This window comes from Meleagris gallopavo, chromosome 11, assembly GCF_000146605.3.
Source record: "Meleagris gallopavo isolate NT-WF06-2002-E0010 breed Aviagen turkey brand Nicholas breeding stock chromosome 11, Turkey_5.1, whole genome shotgun sequence".
Taxonomy (NCBI): domain Eukaryota; kingdom Metazoa; phylum Chordata; class Aves; order Galliformes; family Phasianidae; genus Meleagris; species Meleagris gallopavo.
The window spans coordinates 12,678,445-12,698,683 of NC_015021.2; the positions used below are offsets into that span (position 1 = coordinate 12,678,445).

The 20,239-nt window shown below is 44.9% G+C and overlaps 1 protein-coding gene across 1 annotated transcript in view; it reads left to right on the forward strand.

Moving 5' to 3' along the window:
• Positions 1–65: 65 nt before the first annotated feature.
• FGF12 (fibroblast growth factor 12) overlaps positions 66–20,239 on the forward strand; it is a 116,417-nt gene continuing 96,243 nt past the window's right edge. Inside the window, exon 1 of the mRNA XM_019619027.1 lies at positions 66–168. Within this exon, the coding sequence (XP_019474572.1) occupies positions 81–168 (88 nt within the window). The 5' untranslated portion in view covers positions 66–80. The remainder of the gene's footprint in view (positions 169–20,239) is intronic.

Genomic DNA, 20,239 nt, shown 5'->3' on the forward strand with positions numbered 1-20,239 from the left:
CCCCGCCGCTGAAAGCCGGCCGCTCCGGGGCCGGTCCCTTTTCCGAGGGAACCGGGGAGGGGCGCCATAAAGTGAAATCCATGAGGATTCTCGGGCTTCTCCTGGAGAAAGGCTCGCATATGCTGCAGTGTCTCTGTGGAAGGCGCCTGAGATCAAGCAACAGCCCAGGTGGGGGGAGCGCGCGTCCTTGTCCCCGCCGCCCTCGCCTCCCCTCCCCGGGTGCCGCTCGGGCTGTGCTGGCCCCGTTTCCTGGCCTTCCTCCCCCTCCTCCTCTTTCGTTTCCTTTTCCTCCCCGTCGGCCCGGCCGGCTCCGCACACAGGTGGCCGGGAGCTGTCCGCGGTGCTGACCCCAGCGTGGATCCCCCAGACACGGGTCCTCATCCCCACACCGGTCCCTCACCCATGGTCCTTATTCTGGACCCCCATTAACCCGGGGTTTCACCCGAAACCCCTATACCAGCCCTGTATTGTTATCTAGGGTACCACATCATACCTGCAGCCCCAACACCACCGCATGGTTCTCCCTTATCCATGTGGAGCCCTCTCTTCGCGCATGGCCCTCATGTGCTTCCCCCACCCCACCTGGGTTCCCCACCCTAACAGTGGGCCCCATTGCTATTCAGAATAGCGGTGGGCTTCCCTAAGGTGCCACACAGCCACACAACTCTAGGTTTGGAGTTGAGCCTGCTGCAAGATATCCCCATACCCCATTTGTTTGTAGTTGCAACATTTTCTTGGAGGGTGTTAAATGTCTTCTTGCATGAGGATGCCCTGACTTGACTGCTCCTGGTGAGGGAGCTGGGATTCTCCCAGCCTGTCTCATGCCTCCCATTCTGCTGGGGAGAGGGTTCTGCTGGAGGCTGCTCCATGTTGGGGAGCACAGTGGGGTGAAGGGCTGAAACATGCTTATACTTGATCTGTACCTAAGCATTATTGGAGAAGAGACTAGGAGCGGGAGTGCAAGTGCCTTGATTTGGTATGGTACTGTGCCTGAGTTTTAGGGTGATCTTGATGAAGCCCTCTAAGTGGTATGTCTGCAGTTTCCTTTGTGCTGTACATGTTTTAGGAGTCTGACTTTCCCTTTCCACAACACTGAGTAAATGGTAATGGAAAGAAATCCTGTGTTATTAGTATTATTTAAGATTTGTGGAGGTCGTAGCACTAAAGCTGACACTTTGAGCTTGACTGGCTTTCAGTTCCTGACCATTATAATCTCTGGGCACTCATTGTTTATGAGGCTGTCTTTATAGTACTTCTTTTTAATGCTTATGTTGTTTCCTTATGTGAGATCTTATTCTCATAAGAGAGAATTTTCCATGCCTCTTGCGTAAATTCTTGTTGTTATCCATTGAAGAGAAAGATTGTGCTTGGGGAACTCTGTTGCTGAGGTAGCCTGGGTTCCCTTCAGGCCTACCAAAGGAAAATGGGAAGAACCGCCTGTTTATGTGTCAGTATTCCCTTCCCTTCCACCAGACCCATGAGTGGGCAGGTTCTGGCTGTTACTAGGGAATAGGGGACATGCTGGAAATCTGTAAGATGGTCAACATGGCTCCCTTGAAAGTATTTTCTGTCATACTCTGAAGAAAGGTTTGATCAAACTAAACAGAACAAAGCTTTGTTTGAAAGTATTACAGGCATTTTTCTCTTTAAGTGGAGACATATGAGGGGTTTTTTAGTGCTACTTGTGAATATTTGTGTTACATCATTTGCGAACTTGGGGTAGTAAAGTGTAAAGTAACCTACAGGTAAAAAATGGAGTAGTGCCTAAGCTATTAGGACAAGCCAGCTTATATCTATAGCAAACAAAAATCAAGTTGTAGTGTCATGATGGTTATCCTGTTAAGTTTGTTTGGCTTTTCTGATTGATCTTGTCCTAACACCTGCTTGATATGTGATATTTCATCATTTCTCTTGCCTTGAGTGATACTGAGCATTGTATGGTCTGCGTATTTCACAATGTTGTGCTATAAAGAGTCAGCCCATGGGACAGTCATTATCTCTATCTGGCCTTATTTTCTAGTTACTAGCCTCATGCCACCACAAGACCACCAACAGACCGCTCCAGGTGTGATATTTTACTTTGAATCAGGGAGCTAAAATGTTTTCTTTTCCTAGCTGCATTTGTTCCCTTTCTTTAGAGATTGGACTTTACATTCTTAAAAAAAATGTGCACAAAAATAAACGAAAGCTGCTCCTGATAAAAGGGGTCACAGTGGGCTGGGCCCACTGGAGGAGAGATTGCTACTTCTTTAAAAGGTAATCATGCCTCAGGAGATAGGTGCATATTTCTACAACAGATCTAACTGGCGTAGCATTTTGTCTAGCGTGGCACCATGGGGACTGTGCCAGTCAGAGATGTAAAGCAACAGAAGGATGATACATTGTAGAAGAATGACCATGGGAACATATACTACTGCAAGGATATAAAGTGCTGTGAGCTAATTCTATGCCCTTGATAATCTAATCTGAGGAGTTGTGTTGATGGTCAGAAGTTCACACCAAACTATTTGTGCACTCAAGTTACCCATCAGATTGGAGAAGTGCTTCAACCTTCTCCCGTCTACATTTTCTTTCATGAGAAAAGTTATAAGGATATAAACACATGCTTAAATTCACATTCATGCTTCTGTGTTGTGCTGACTCAGAGCTCTAGACCACTCCCGGCTTCAACAGAAACCAATGCATAATACTTCAAAGAAATACAAAGTAGTTTAATGGGTCTATTAAGTGCCACAACAGTGCAAGTAATTCATAGTAGTATGAAATAAGAGATTTATTCTTTAATCCGTTGTGCATTATTTTCCAGTATTTTGGCACAGCAATATTCTGTATCATCTTCCATGTACTTCACTTGTTATCTTAGTTTCAGAAGTTGTAAGCTGACTGATTATATTGCATGTGCAGAGATATTTCCCTACTGTGATCATAATTAATTTTGTTAGGTCTTTATTTCTAAGTTAATTTCCTCTGCTAATATTTTTTCCCCCTTTCCTTGGGATGCATGATCTGCTTTGGGATATGAAGGTTTCAGATCTTCTAAGTCAACATAATGATGTAGATTGCTATAGTGCTAACTTCAAGATAAACATCAGGCAGTGACTGAATTGAAGATATAACTGTGTATGTAACTGTGAAAAATCATTTCAGATTACCTATCTGGCTTGCAGCTACTTGAAGCAAAAGACCATGTACTACCTACATTAGTAGCAGTGTGAAGATTTCTGCTAGCGAGTGTTTCAGTTCTCCTCTGTAAGGAATTCTTATTTGGCCATTCAAGTGTTTCTGTCTCATACTTATTCTGCCCCTGTCTCCTGTCTGTTGCTAAATCCACAGGTATTTCTCACATCACCTGATCAACTGGAATGAAAACAGTCAGCAGCAACACATTTTCAGGTTTTTGTTTGTTGTTGTTGTTTGGTTTTTTTTTGGTTGTAGAGGCCTGGTTGTGTCCAGAGACTGATCTGTTCTCAAACATTTGGATCAAAGTTTAAGTTCCTATCCTGAAAATCAATGCCTTTAATAGAAATTAAGGACATATTGAAAGTAAATTCTGAAACTGGCTTTACTGGGACTCTCACACTGGTAAAATTTGGAGATGCTCCTGGAAATATGCCAATCGATGCTGGCTTTATAGCAGATTAAAATGATGTCTGGCACAGCAGGTCTTTATGTTTCTCCAAGCATCACAACACTAAGCCTGATATTTGGGGCAGTAGCGACGAGCATTCTGTCTAGGTAGGCAGGGACAGACTGACTGCTATTAGCCTGTTACTGTCTATACACACTGTTGCATTTGTTCTGAGACTATCTGGGACACTGTAATAATGTGCCCACACTTGCAGATGCAAATGGAATTACATACATAAGATATACAGTTGTGTATTCAAGATTAACATTTGGTTTATTAGACGTGCCTTGCTTTGTTTGGGATTCTTTGTTTGGCTTACACAGTGATCTGTGCACCCATATGCATTTCACTTAACTAGTTCTGGAAGTTTTTCCCACTGTTGTTTATTCAGGTAGACATCAGGATACAGTGTAGAGCACACACTTTGCTGTCAGCTTCAAATGGGTAGAAATAATAGGTCTGTGTATGCATGACCAATAGTAAAACTTAGGCCTGCTTGCTGAGTGGCAGTTGGGAGCATGATGTGCATTTGCAGTGCTGGTGAGAAGCAGAAGGTGACTTACTGTCACTGAGCTGGAGGTGGGAGCTGGTCACAAGGCAGAGAAGCGATGATGTTGCACGGGGGATCATCAGCATCTTTCCATTCCTAAACCAGCTCCCCTTCTTTCTGCCACTATTCAGAATGTGTCAGTTCTCTGCATACATTTTGCTCAGGCTCCCTCTTCCTGTTGCATGTCCTTAGAAAACTAACATTTGCTGACCAGTAGAAATTAAGTACACGTGCTGTTCCACAATAATTCCTATTGTTGACACTCATGCGCTGGCTGAAAGAAAATCTTTGTCTGATTTAGTTTAATTCACCTGGGAAATGAATTAAGCAAAACTGAAAATTCTTTTTTATTTTGTAATAGGAGCACTCCTCTTGGGTATTATTCAAGAATAGCTATAGCATTTTAAATCTACGCTTTCCTTCATTCTGAAGTAACCTTCTCATGTAGACATACACTAAGTATTTCTCCTGGAAGCCTGTAGTGCTTGCGTGTCTCTGGTCTGTCTGAGCTAGAAGTGATGGTCTTCACAGAGTTCTTATTTGCTGCGATTTCTTAAGTCCTGTACACAGAAGTTCAGAGGTACAGATTACAATGGTCTTAAAGCTTATATGTAAAACTTTTTTGAAGTGTTCACATGCAGATCTATGTGGTCATGTGAAAGAAAGTCTTTGCTTTCATGTAAGATGTTATGATTCACTTTGCAATAAAATTTTTCAGAAATCTTTAAAAGCAGACACGTGCCTGGGGACTTCCTGGGTGTTAGGTGGTTTGGTCAGTGCATGGCTGTCAGCTGACTGTCTGGGCATACAGAGCAGGGGTCTGGAATGGCCAAATCTTCACCCAGCCTTCTGAGTTCTGAAACTTCTCTGGGTACTACTGGGACACCACCGGTATTGAATAGTATTTGTGAAATGCTTTTCTTTCAACAAACATAGGCAAAATAAGCTTCATCTAAACAAGGACAAGAAAAGATTCTCTGAAATAAAGGTTGGCTCAGCTATGCCCTTCTTGTCCGGAAGTTTACAGAGTTTTGCAAAGGTATGACGTTTAGTTCCCTCCTCCTCCCGTACCAAACCAAGGAAAGAGAGAGAATTTGTCTGAGTTTAAACACCACGTGCAATTGTGACACGTTGTAAACTCCATGTTTGGGTGAGAAATGTTAACCAAGAATTTTGTGAAAGATTTTTCCTGCTTTCCTGGTGGTTTTCCTGAATGACTGCGTACACAGAATGCTGTCTTCTGGGTTATTGCTTTTCCAGTTTGAAAACGGCAGAAGAATCATAAACTGATACTTAAAGCTGATGACTCCTAGAGCAAGTGCTTTCAGCTTAAGAGCTGTATGAAGATCATTAGGTCACATCCTCTCAATGACCAAGGAGTTTTTCCGGACGTAGGTCTCAGTTCAGCGAACTGTTTAAGTGCACAGCTACACATGCACCTAATCCCATTTTAAGACGATCATGTGCTTAACAGAATCACTGTTCTAGACAACTGGCTTTCAGCCTTCTCTAACATTTGGCATCCCTAAATTTCCTCCTGTTTTCCCTATGTTAATTTGAGATCACTGCTGATAGACTTTTCCATTTGATGTAGGCCCTTCTGGAGGTGTTCACAGGCATCAGTTCCCAGCTGAAAAGCCCTGTTCATAAAAGAAACCGAGATCCCATTATGTTATTTGTGAGAATGATCTACTCATTTACTAGATATCATTTCCAAACACTTCTCTTCCCACAGCCCTGGTTCCTAAAAGTAAACTACTCCTTCTTCTGCTGTTCAAACTAATACTAGTTGCAGACATTGTAAAGCCAGGTGGTACAGATATCATTAACAGTTCAGCAAGCTTTGAAAGCAAGAAGTGATTGGTTATGTGGTGGTAGTACACAAAGATTTCAGCTGTATGAATAGATGTTTGCTTAAAGGCCTTTAAATAGATTCTTCTCCCTAAAGGAAAAGAGATGTGCAACATTTATTAATAAAAATAGCATTTCTTCCCTTAGCCTGAAATGGCATGGAAGGAGGTAATCATGTTTTGTATGGTAAAGCATTTTTCTAAGTGGCATGTTTATGCCTTTCTAGTATTGTGGCTGTGATTGGCTGCTGGGCCCATTTGCATGTGCTAAATTGCAGTTCTGGAGATCTGTGAAAACAACCCGGCAAAGCCAGTCTCAGCTGGGAGCATGGAAGCTGCTACTAATTTTGTGATGAGCCACCCACAGCCCCAGTGTGAGTCATTATCATTGTTTATTTTCCAGAATTCAGCACCAAATGCTTCCAGGATCCAAACTGAGGATTATCACTGGAATTGTACTTATTCCCTCACGGCTTTGTTTGTTTCAGATAAGAGGGAAAAATTCCATTCTAAAAAACATGAACTTAGCAATTCTTTCCTTATTAGTGTTCTGTTTCTGCTTTAATGTGCATTCACAACCATGTGTTCACTTGAAAACTCACTTGTGCATAGTGCAGCCCTCTTGCTGTTCTGCCTTAATTAGGTTGTCATGTGAATTTGAGGGAATGGTGGGCAATGGCAAGAATGGAGTGACTTGACTGAAGGCATGGCTTGGCTCTGTCAGAGCTCTCTGTTCTTACATGTGTCCCAATAGTAGTTTCCAGCAAATCTATTTATGTAGTCACAGTTGTACAAGGGACCAGCTGAGACACTGCATTTATTGTGGGTCTTTCATCTGAGGAGTGCACTGGCCATAGGCCTGATTACTCACTTGCTGACGTTGCTGGTGATCCTGAAGATAGAAGAAAGGGTTGAGGAAACTAGAAAATCCCCTGCCTAAATCCAGTAATTTTGGTCCCAGTTTTTTGTCTGCTTTCTAGGCGATCTTCTCAGATTTCTTCAGTTGTGCCTGTGACTATGCAGGGAAAAAAGGGCAGGATACAGGGGGACACAGAAAGGTCCCAGAGCAGGAAAATTGAATGTGTGAGCATTAAAAGCAGGGGAAGTGTTTTAAATGCAAAACTTTTTGAGTTCCTGTGACTCGCTGTTAGTAATCTTCTTCTGTGGTGGTTTTTTTTTTTTGCTGGTAGAGATGTGGGTAGAGAAGATGGATAGTGTGGGAAGGATACATGAACATGAAGACAGAATAAGGAACTGAAAGCATCAAGGCAGAGAGATGAAGAAAGGGGGCTTGAAATGAAACTGGCTCTAGAAATGTGTGGTGGGTAAAAGTGGTACTTCATGCTCTGCCCTAGTCTGGTGAATTTTCAGGTTTGGAAAATCTGCTGGAGGAACCTGGGGTGTGATAGAATGGAGGGACAAATCACGGCAGTCTTCCCTGTGGGGCTTGGGGTGGAGGTGGACGTGTTTAAATGAAACATTCAGAATGGGAAAGCACAGGGATCAAATGTGTCCGTGGTACTCCTACAGCAATGGTACTTAAGTGTCTTATGATGTTGGTGCTTATAGAAATGGCCACTGGAAAGGTGTTGTCAAGTTTTCTGTACTGCAAATTCCTTCTCCATTCTGGATTTCCTCTTCTATCAAAATGTGTATGAAAATCAGACCAAATGGGGTGATCACAAGTTTGCTGATGGTGGAACTGGGCAGCCAACATGCTGTTAGTTTTTGTCTGAATTCCTGCAACTTGCTGCTGCTCATCTTCTTCCACCGTGCTTTTTTTCACTGTTGGAGACAGCAGCTTTCCCTTTAGTAGCTCTGTAAGTGCATCTGACTGTACAAGGAATCACAGCGGTGAAATTCAGGTGCAGACCCTGACAGTTTGGGGACATATCCCTTTTTCCCTGTGCAGTGTGCTCTCCTTGCTCCCAGCTCTACTGCTTGCCACCTTCTTGGGGTTATTGTTGCAGTCGGTGTATTGCTGGGACTGGAGGCACCCATAGATGCTGAATGGCTGATTTCCCCAAGCACTTTTGTTCTGTGTAAGCAGGGTAATTTGTAAATATTTGTTTGGTTGATCAGACAGATATGTATGTAAATATTAAAGCATGGCTCAACATCCTGCTGCTATGCTCAGGCATTCCTCTCAGATGACTGGGATTTACCTTTTACAGTTAAGACTGAAACTCAGTTTGCTTTTCCTCTATCTCTGAATGTGATGAATCTGTTACTGTTGTTAGCCATAACCTAGAGCAGTTCTGGGATAAAATTCATGTCTGTCAGTCACTGGCAGACTGCTCAGCAAGGGAAATGCTCCTTCCCTGCCTCCATCCAGCCCAGTAAATGTGACACACATCTCATCGCATCTTCTGGGAGATCTCTTCCTGCCCTGCAGCTCACTCCCAGCACCTCAGCCACAAGGTGAAAGGATTTGGATTCTTTTTAGAGTTGGTATATCAGTGAATTAGTTTTTTTGTTTTTGTTTTTGTTTTCTCTTGACATTAAGAAAAGTGAGTTAGAACAATCAGATTTCTTCAGATGGTTTGTCAAGCATGAATAAAAAGTACAGTAAAGTGGAAGCACGTCCTTTTCCAATGGAACACTTCTGTGAATGAATTTTGTTCTTGTTGGGCATTCCCAGCAAGCGGTGGGGTCTGCTGAGAGCTTCCTGCTGCACACACAACTGTGTCCTTTGGGTCAATATCCTGTGTTAGCACACCGGCTGGCAAGGCCTCAGGGAGGGATCCTCCTGGAGGAGGTCAGGAAACATGGCTTTTAAATGATAGTTCTTGCTTCTCGATAAGCATGTAGCACTTCTAACTGCCTAGGGACAGTCTTCTGTTATAGCACATTTATAATCTCTATTTAAGCCTTAAAACCAGGAGCAAGCATGTCTTACTCCCTGTTTCAGCTTTGCTTTATCTGCAATAATGTTGTGTTATAGAGCCAGATCTTCAATGGGTTTAATATAGACTGAAAAGCATTATTTGATACACACAAAAAAGCAAACAAACAAACAAAAAAACCCACTATGTAGGCAGTATCAATTAATATGAAAGAAAAACATGAAAGCAGTTAAACCAGGCCAGAATAAAATGTCCATCTCACCCAGCATTCTTTTTTCCAGCTAGATTAAGCAGATAAAAAAAAAGTAGGAAAAAGAGCACTAAGATATGTCCCCCAAATGCTCTCCCAGCTGTTAGCTATTTTCAGCTTAGGAAATATTCTGAGCAAGACATGGTTCAACGTATTTAGAGATTCTCAGTGGATTTCTCTTCTTTGTGCTTGACCAGGTTCCCCTTGAGCATCATTGCATCCTGTGGAAAGGATTTCCCTGGATCAGATATAGAAAGGTGCACTCCCCTTTCCTTTGTTTTAAATCTGATTCCAGACAGCTTGGTTTAATGCCTCCTGGAGACCTCTTTTGAGCTGGTGAAAAGCTGGCCCTGTCCTCCTCCCTTGGCACTTGTGATTTCATGTGCCTCAAGCTGTCTATCTTTCAGTCTGAAGAGTTTTTGCTGGTTTTCTCTGAACCATTCCCAGTTCCAATGTTTGTTGCAGTGAAAAGAACACAGTAGCACACGCAAACCATAGCTTGAACATTGCAGACCTCCTCTTGTGCTCCCCCTTAAATGGTTTTCTGATTCTTGTGTGTGCAGGCGAAATAAATCCTATGTAAATCCAAGTGGTGGCTGGGAGACTCAAACAGCACCTGTATGGGACATTGCAGAACTCCAGGGTTCAAAGTAATTTAATATTACTGTGAGTCTGGATACTGGAACTGGGGAAATGGGCTTAGATTTTACATATTTAACAGAAAATGCACCATGAGGATATTAGAGTATGGATGAGATTACTCATTTGTGCTTTGAGAAGCATTTGAGCCATTCAGTAAGCTCCCATTAAAAGCCCATTCATTATACATTTCTCACATAAAAGTATTTAAGGTTCAATAGGAGTGCAGCTTACCAGGGAGAGCGTGTTGACTGCCTGCTTGGAGAAAACAGATGCAGGCAATTGTTTTGTAAGGCTAAGCACAACCTGTGAGCCAGTGCCTGCAGGGCTCCAAGGTTGGATGTTAGGAAACGCTTCTTCTCTGAAATAGTGATGGTTCATTGGCACAGGCTGCCCAGGGAGGTGGTGGAATCACTGTCCTTGGAGGTGTTCAAGAAACATGGAGTTGTGCCAGTGAAGGAGATGGTTAGTGGGCATGGTGCAGATGGGTTGACAGTTGGAATAGATGACCTTAGTTGTCTTTTCCAACCTTAATGATTCTGTGATTCTAGGGTGGCCATCTAGAAGCCTGGGAGGGCATTGATGGATGTGTTGGAAATGACCACCCTGTCTTCCTGCATCCCCAAAAGAGAGTTTTGTCCAGGGAAGTTTTCTAGCACTGAATCTGAACCAGCACTCATTTTAAAGTTCTCAGTGTTATATCTTCTTCATGAAGGTAGAGAGGCATTTATGCCACTAAATGTTAATGGAAATGTTTTAAGAGGTAGATTTCACAGAAAACAGGGTTTTGTTTGGAGCTTACTTATCCTCTCTGCATCACCTGCAGCAGTGTGCTAATGCATAGGCAAAGTGGGCTGTGACCTCAATCAGCTAGTTAATTTTAAGCCCAAGCTTAAATGATTTGCTAAAACTGTACTTATTCAGAGAAGGAAAGCTGACTGTATTCTCATTGCTCAAGCTAGGTGAATTGTAACATGTAAGGGATTTTAATGATGAAAGGGTAAATTATGCTTTTAAACAATAATCTAAGTTCCCATAAAGAATATTAGTAGCAGTCAGAATGTCAGATGGTAGATAGTCATATTTATACTTTGATAATAGCCTCTTCAAAATTACTTGAAACATTCTATTGTGCATTTACATTTTTATCTCTGGATTTTTAAGATGAGAGAGCCTTATTAAACCAAACTCATTTTATGGCTTGTGTCAATGCAAAATGCTCTTTTAAATGTTTAGAAGGAGTTGGTTACAGAAACATAGGAAAGATAGGGAAGAGATTGTTAACTGTTCACATTCAATACATTCTTCATCCTTTTGCTTTTTATGAATAAACTGTTCTGCATTTGAAATTTCAAACTGTTGATTGGAAACTCTTGCAAGAGCAAGACAAATAGGGCTTGATTTTGAAAAATGCATTCATAATTGTTGTCTAATTTGTGTGTGCAATTAGCATGATTGCCTCTGGAAGTGGCCATCTGAGAACAGTTTTGGAGATTTCTCTCTTTTTCTGATCTGCTTGCTCTGTCTCCTTAAGGTGCTGGCTTCTATAATGCCCAAATATTACCCATGCAAGTTTAATCTGGTAATTTGTTTATTATCTCCTTTCATCTCTTACCTCTCAACTTTCAGACATTTGTTAAAAGGCTGGGAAAGATTACTCTCTTCTGCTTTCTTCTCAAGTCCACTTGGCACAATGTAAGAGAGGTTCTTTCATCTAAGTTCTTGATCTTAGTATTTAGGGTCTCAGATCCCTTTGGAGTCTCTATAGATTCTTAAATGCCCATAATAATATTCAAGGGCTTTCCAGGCACTCATAGAGGATTATGGCTCTCATCAGTCAAGTCTCTTGCTCTCTCCCAAGGAGACGTGCGCATGCAGGGAATGTTTACTAATGTCAGGGTGGCATTTTTTGGGTTTTGTTTCAAATATGTGATGAATTAGAAAGGAAAGGTGATGAATCTGAGAGAGGCTGAGAAACATGGTTCAAGTTAGAGATTTGCAGGGCACATTCTTTGAACAGATCTGGAGGAGAATGGCACCAAGGCTGCAATTCCTCAGTGGCTTCACTGCTCTGTAAGAGAGGGGGACAAGCCTGCACTTCCATCCTCTGTGTGCACATACACATTCTCTCCCTGTGCTAATGCTACTGCTAAATAATAGTAAATATTTTATTTAAATTTAATTTCCAGTCAATCAAATAATCATCTCCCTTAGCTGAGTCATCATGTGGCACCACACAGGTGCTGCTGCTGTCAGGAGGGAAGCAGCAGGAAAGGTGCAGTGTGAGACAGGGAGAGGAATGGGTGGCACTGGCCCTGGTAGCAATTGGGTCTTGGGCAATGGGGTATTGCATTCCTCCATGTGACATCTGCTTTGCAATCACTGCTCCTGAAATTTTCTCCATCCTGAGGCAGAACTAAGTCAAACCTAAAGGTTCGATGCCCTATCTGTTTTCGGATGTGACTCAGAACCTAGCTGCAGAGGTGGGAAAGCTGTGGCTGGCAATGCTGTAGAAGACAAATATCCCCTGAATCATTAATCACGAGATGGAGGGCATGCTGCCTGATTGCTTATTGGCTGTGACTTTCATTAACGGTAAACTCAATTTTCCCGTATCGACAGCTGCCTGATGGAGGGACCGTGCTATGTGGCAGGCACTGAAGGGCCAGCAGCAAACACGCAGATAAAGCCATATGTCAAGAATGATACCAGCAGTGTGTTTCTTTTCTTCTCTTCTGTGCTCTCTCTCCTTGCTCAGAGGAAACAGCTTCTAGGGATGAGATGTTAAATATGCCATTGCTGGCCTGTCTGTTAGATAGGAAGCACTGCAGTGTTAGCTACTTCAAGTGGGCAGCTGGCTCTTGCTGGTTCTTGTTCATTCCTGGCTTTAGTTGGGACTGATTTAATTATAGAAATGTATTACCATTGCCAAAGAGTCCCCCAAGCCAAACAAAACCCTTGTTTTCTTCCTGCAAATTTATTGCACTGTGAGGAAGGAAAAAAAAGGAAAGAAACAAGCAAAGCATGTCTTGCCAGGGAGCATTCAGTTCTGCTGTCCCCTGCAGTGCTCTTCCCATACTTTGGCCAAACAAGAGGCCTCTCTATCAGCACAGCTTGCTTGAGTATCTCCCCTCCTCATTTTAAGAGCTGCTCCAGCCCCTTCCAAACATGTAATTAAGGATATGAAAAAATAAACTCGTTCTTATTCAGCACCTGATAAAATGATGACTCAGGCATTTTCATTTTGCATTGGAAATTCAAGTCTCTCGCATTCAGAGTGCTCACCAGCATGCAGCCTGAATCTTAAAAGGAGCTGTGTCACCCATTGGAAGGGCACAATGGGTGTAAATGCAAAAGGCCACTTGGAGGCTTTCAGGAGTAACTTCATTTGACCATGATTTCCACATGATTACTCAGACCAAGGTCATTTGATCTCTGTGCTGACCCCTGCAATGTAGTTATCCTGACTCACACCTAGCAGTGGGTTGTGAAGAAGTTGTCTTCATTCATTTATCCATTCCTGATAGTAAGGATGAATATTCTGCCCTCAATGCTGAGACTCTTAGCCCCTTGCTTTACCCACTAGGCAGTAGTTGTGCAATGCCATTGCCTGGGCAGGAGGTAGCACGGCCTGAGGCATGGAAGAGCTGATGAGCTTCTGCAGACCCAGGTGATCTGAGCAGAAGGATTCCATTAAGTTCTACCATTACAACATTATGCTTCAAGGAAAGATGCTATACAAAGCAGCAGAGCAGGAGGTCTCAGAGAAGGCAATTGCTGGCTTGTGCTCATAGACAGCCTCATTCAGCCTACCAGAGAATTTATTTTAGCCAAACTTGCACACAACTCATTGAGCAACCTGTAAGAGTGCCCACATGCAGCTGGGAGCCCTTGGATGCATAGGCAGTGAGGTTAAGCATACAGGAGGGAATGAGAGGAATAAGCCAAGCCAACCAGGCAGCCATGAGAGATCTGTCTACTGCACATCCAGCCCAATGTGCAGGGCAATTTGTGGAACAAGGACACCTCACCAGGTTTAGGGTGGCCCTTGTGAACATGGTGATGACATCCTGTTCCTATTATAAAGATATTTCCGTGCTGTGTCAGGAGATCGCTGGTGTACAGGCTGGAAGCAAGGTACTTACTGAAAAGCACAAATTTCTCTAGCCAGCTTCACTTGAGTTATTTTTAAGCTCAGGGCAGGCAGTGCGATGAATCCTATCTCGTTAGGGCTGGAGGAATGGCAGCCAGCTGGACTGGCTCTTTGAAGCATGAGTCCGCTCTTCCTCCTGTCCACATGCCTTATGCTGAGCAAAGAAAGTCTCTGGGCTGTGACAGCAGTGCAAGGATGGCAGGAACAGCTATCACAGCAGCAGTGCTGTCTCTGCCAGGCTTCATGAAGTTCAGTGGCTAGTCCCTCTCTCTCCAAGCAGTTACATTGGCATCAATTGCTGATGTAGCTGAGCAAACAGGGACCCCACATGGGAACGACTGTAACATCTCTGAACACGAGCCAAACTCTTTAATCATAACAAGATAATCCACTAAGTAATTTGAGCCCAGCAGTCTGCAGGGCATGGGGGATTCTCTGGCTGTGCTCTCAAGGATTCAAAAGGTTCTGTAGAAGCTGCTGCCCTAGTGAAGGAGGCGGAGGTGAAAACCCATAGAAAAAGATATTTGGACTTCAGATTTTAATTTTTCCCATGAGGACATCACCTGTTAAGTAAAGAAAAGGTAAAGAGCTTGGTATGGTCTCTCCTCTAACTTGTTGGGGAATGGTTAATGTTTGATTATAGTTTGATGTGCCTACCAGTCACTCAAATACCCCGCCAGTTCAGCTCATAACGCCCCACCACTGACCAGCCTTGTGGGAGACCTCCAGTTAAACTCACGTCCTATCAGAGGCACTGGGATTATTTGCGTCTTGCATCACTGTGTTTTGCCAGTTAATGTTAACAGAATAATTCTGAGCATCTAACTGTCCTCAGCCCAGCTCCTAACTTGCCCATCTTCTGCCATGTGAAGGAAACATGATACACTTTCATCTCTGACAGAAAAGAGTGGTCAAATTCTTCTCTGAAAAAGATTCTGAGCTCTGTGGCTACTATTTCTTCCGGAGTCCTATCCTGGATTTTAATTTCTGCTTATTCTTGAAACCAGCCTGAGATACATATCCAAATCTGCTTGGTAGTTTTTCAAGAGAAAGCCTTTTATTTTAACGTTAACCTTGAGCAGCTTTCAAAAATAGCCATGTGAACTGATAACTATCTCCAGAGGCATCTGTACTCTCAGAGAATATTAGCCCATGTTTCTGTATTTTATTTGCTTGCTTTTGTCATGGAGTGAAGCAAAATAACAAACTGAAAAGAGCATTTTTTTCTGTAAAATATGATACCTGTTAAAGTGCTTTGCATGCTTTCCTGAATGTATCACTTGTGCAAAATTCTGTGTTCCTTCTCCTTGTGACACTGTGCAAATCTCTGCAAAATGAGCATCACGAACCAAGGGAAGTGAAAGGTGGGGAGCAGGGATTCAGATGGCGAGTACCCATGGGGAATCCCTGAGTGGGGGGCAGGAGTCCATTGAGCTTTGCAGAGCATTCTATCAGCTCTTCCTCCCTCCATCAGCAGCCAAATCCTCAGTGCAGCGGCGGCCCTGGCAGGGATAAATGGGCCATGCACTACGCAGTGCCTCCGTGGCACAGTGGCAGGGACGGATTAACCCTCTTCTGCAGAACCAGCACAGAGATTGCAGCTGGCAGACAGCTGAGAGCTCCCTTGGTCAGGGACAGCCTGAGAACAGGCAGGGGCCTTGGGGAGCTCTGCAGAGCTCTGCTCCTGCACAGGGCACTCAGTGCATCCAACAGCCCCAGCTGTTGTCCTCTCCATTGCTCTATCTGTTCTTGTCATAACAAATGCCTTTTCCACAGGGAAAGGAAAATGGAAGCATTTCTATGCCTGGCTTGTGCTGCGTGTGACATCTTCGGTGAAAACTAACATTTTTCCTGCAGCATTTTCAGGCTGCTGGGTCCCAGATGGAGTTAATGAGGGAGATTTCAACCCAGGGTCTCTCACTGAGGAGCCTGGGAAACGCCTTCAGAAATGCACTTCTGTACCCCAACTCCTGGAGCCACGTTAGCACGCCCAGCAGGTTCCCACACAGCCTTTATCATTCATTAAGGGTGATCTAGGGTGAGGAGGATTAATTATTCACAGGGAGTTGTTTTGGGCTTTTTTGGGCTGTGGATCTGCAAGGACACAGCAGTGACAGTGGGGCATGAGCTCCCTTGGCACCAGCCCTGTGCTGGGGCACAAACCACAGCTCCTGGCCCCCTCAGCAGGCCCCACCATAGAACTCTTTGAGTTGGAAGGGACCCTTGAAGACCATCTGGTCCAACCCCCTTTGTGAACAGGGACACCTACAGCTGCATCAGGTGCTCAGAGCCCCATCCAGCCTGACCTTGTGTTTCTCCAGGGATGGGGCACCACCACCTCTCTGGGCAACCTGTGCCAGCACCTCACTAAGCTTATTGTAAAAAATTTCTTCCTTATATCCAATCTAAATCTTCATTCTGTTAGTTTTGAAACCACCTCTCTTCTTTCTGTCATAACAGGCCCTGCTAAAGAGTCTGTCCCTTTCTTTCTTACAGCCTCCTTTAGACATTGAGAGGCTGCTCTCAGGTCTCCCTGGAGCCTGCTTTTCTCCAGGCTGTACAGCCCCAACTCTCCCAGCCTGTCCTCGTTGGAAGGTTTCTCCCATTGTGTCAGTGGCTGTGCTTACTCCTGGTCTTGTTGGTGTAACAGGCTGGGCAATCTTCGTAACTCCTTAGCACCAGGAAAGATGGAAGAATACTATAAAATGAAACTACCCATAGAACCCTTAACTACTTCCTCTGGTGTAAAAACAAATGAGGTACAACACTGTGCTATTCTTGGGTCATTTTGTTCCAAGTAACATTAGTGCTCCTATACCTGTGCTGTACTCGATGCTGTGCTGCAGGTACACAGGAGGCTGATGCCCTGTTCAAAACAAAATCTGATGGAAAATTTGCTAAGAGGAAAGCGCAGTGTTGGCCCGCTGAGGCTTTGCAGCATCCTGCCTGCACTTGTTATTTGCTGTGATCAATGACACTGCAAAGGCCATGTCCCAGGCTAGGAAATGCCTAATTGTATAAACAGGCTATACTGGGAAGGCAAATAGTACCCAAGAGAGAAAGCAGCGATGCATTAGAAATAATGGTCTCTCTGAGTGTGATTTTACCGGGTGAGGTAACCTCAAAGATTTAAATAGGGCAGAGATGTGAGGGACTGCTACGTTGTCATTGTGTGATGTTTTTGCCAGTCAGACAGTAGCTAGCAGTAAAGGCACTGCTTTTTACAATGTAAGTTCATTTACACTGTGGCTCTGCAGTGTTTGTTCTGTGCTAAAGCAATGCCCAACAAATTAATGTGCACAGAAAAGTGGCATTCAGACAGGGATATCTATAGTTGTGGATCTTTTCTGTGCATTTTCTGTGCATTTTCTGTGGATCTTGAAGGTCTCCTCAAGAACAAATGTTGAGTATTTCCCATTTCCTGAGAAGAAACTTTGAAAACTTACCCCCATGACCTATTCTCAGTTCTCACTGCAGTTGGCTTATGAGAGGGAGGTCTGTGGAAATTTCCCATGCAGGCAGTGCAGCACAAACTGATTTTATTCCATTAAAATAGAATGTGGCACTTAGTATTAATGCTGTAGTGGAAAGCTGTGTGCGGCCTTTTTCCTACGATAATTTCCTGTTTTATAGGACAAATTACAAATGTTGGGCTTGCTTGACTGACAGAGCAAGAACTGCTCAAGGCAATGCAAACAAATAGCTATGAATAATGGAATGAGTGGGGACCTCACAGCTCACAGCCAAATGAGCAAAGGATGCAGCAAAGGCTGAGCTCATTAGTGAATGTTTCCCTTTGGATCTGTGCACCAACACTGCCCATGGTCTGCAACATCCAGAGCTGATGTGGCAGTGTACCCAGCTGCAGGGTGTCCCTGTTGTTTACTGGGACACCCAGAGGACCTCACCATGTTTTGCTGGATATTCACATAGCTGGTGCTCAGGATCTAAGCCTCAGCACTGGGAAAGGATGATGATGGTAACAAGGAATGCTAAAGGAAGAGAAACCGTCTCCCTTGCTCCAAAATCAGCATCTCCCCAGCTAGGGTCGCAAGGACATGGCAGAGTGCAGCTCTGTGCTGCTAAGGGTGATTTGTTCCACCCTGCTGCTGGTGTGTTGGAAGCAGGGAGTGAAGGTAACTGTAGCACACACTCAGTTCTTCGGAGTCTGTAAAGCAGAGCAAGGCGTGGGGAGTTAAGTTAGAGCAACAGAGCCAAAAAGTTTGGAGGGAAAAAAAAATGACATTTTAAACTCTTATTCCAAAACCACAACAGAAAGTGATGCTTTCATTTTGTTGGAAATAGATGATCTTTAAAGTTTCTTCCAACCTAAGCCATTGTATGATTTCGAACTTATTAAAAATCCCTGGAATAAAGCATCCTGGGTGAAAGAACGGTCGAGCCTTAGACTTGTAGAAGTCATGCAGCTGGGTCGTGCCCTTGCTGGAGAACCTCCCCCCGGACAGATGGCCTTGGTGGGCTCAGCCGGCAGCACCGGGCGAGAGCTCGGGGGTTGCGGTCGCTGCACGGCCGGTGGCTGCGTGTGTCCGCCCGAGCGGCAGGTGGCGCTGCGCTGCTGCGATCGCGCTGCTGCCGCCGCCCTGACAGAGGGACCACGGCTCGCCGGTGTGTGTGCTGGGGCACGGGAGGAAGCCCTGCCGGGGAGAGGTGCTCCAATCCTTCCATCATCCTCGTGGCCCGCTGCTGAGATCTCCTTATGTCCGTGCCTGCTGCACTGGGGAGCACAGAAGTGGGACACTGGGAGTGTCTCCCCCGGTTCTGAAGCCTCACGACCTGCTGGCAGTGCTTTGTTTAATGCAGCCCAGTCTGTTACTCTCCGTTTGTGGCATGAGCACGTTGCTGAGCCATGCTCAGCTTGCCCAAACTCCTTTTCTGCCAAACTGCTTTCCGTCTGAGTGCCCCCACCATATGCTGATTGATCCTTCTCAAGCTGCAGGATTTGATTGAATTTCATTGGTGCAGAAGAATGTCAGTGTCAGGACATGGAACTGTTGGAGCAAGTCTAGAGAAAGGCCAGACATGCTCAGAGGGCTGGCGCACCTCTCCTATGGAGAAAGGCTGAGGGAGCTGTGCTTGTTCAGCCTGGAGAAAAGAAGGCTGCAGGGAGACCTCATTGCAGCCCTCCAATACTTGAGGGGAGCATACAGGCAGGAGAGAACTGACTTTTTATGTGGTTTGATAGGGGCAGAAGAAGGAGAAATGGCTTTAAACTAAAGGGAGATTTAGGTTGGTTGTTAGGCAGAAATTCTTTGCTTAGAGGGCGGTGAGGTCCTGACACTGCTGCCCAGAGAGCTGTGGGTGTTCCATGCCTGGAGGTGCCCAAGGCCAGGTTGGATGGGACCTGGGCAGCCTGAGCTTGTGGGGGGCAGCCAGCCCATGGCACAGGGTGGGGACTGGGTGGGCCCTCAGGTCCCTTCCAACCCAATCCATGATACAACTCCATGAATATCACACAGAGACATGATATATTCATTTGGGGAGAATTTGGGTATGGGGGCTGCTCGCGTGCAAAGCAGAGGGTGGATGGTGAAAATTTGCGCAGATTTGGTTTTGGGTTGAGTTTATTTGTTTGTTTGTTGGTTGGTTTATCAACACGCCTTTTTGCAAGGTTTGCCTTTGAGACCGGGGACGGCGGTGCGGCTCAACCACCGCTGGGCGGCACTGGAGCTCCGCCGCCCGACCCGCCGGGAAGTTGCGGTTGTGTCCGCCCGTCTCCGAGCAGCGCCGGCTGCGGGGGGGTACGCGGTGAGCCGCAGGTCACAGGGCAAAGCCAAGCTAAAGAATCGCTGCACCATTTGAAAGCACTTGCAGGCATCCGTAACAGTCGTAGTGAGGGAAGAGAAGGGTAGGAGAGGGGTACTTCAAACAGAACCTAGTTTAACTTATAACTTGTTAGCGATGTAGATATGAGGGAATGTGTACCTTGTTGATTTAAATCTTTGCTTTCTGAAACCCTTGTGGGTTTGACTGTGGACTGTACAGGGACTGGCTGGGATGGAGTTAGCTTTCCCCACAGCAGCTAGAGTAACACAGGTACCACCCCAGCAGCTGTAGCTGAGCAGGGTTGGCACAGCATCACTGCTTTCTGCAGCCCCCTCCCCCTAGGCGGGGAGTGTTGGCGAGGGGCAGCTCCAGGATAGCTGGCCTCAGCTGGCAGAGGGATGTCCCATGGCACACAGCATCATGCTCAGCAATTACTGCTGGGGAAGGGCTCCCATTAAGGAAAGCACTGGTCTTCTCAAGCACCCACCTTGCATATTAAAGCCTGAAACATGGTTGAACATTGCTTGCTGATAATAAAA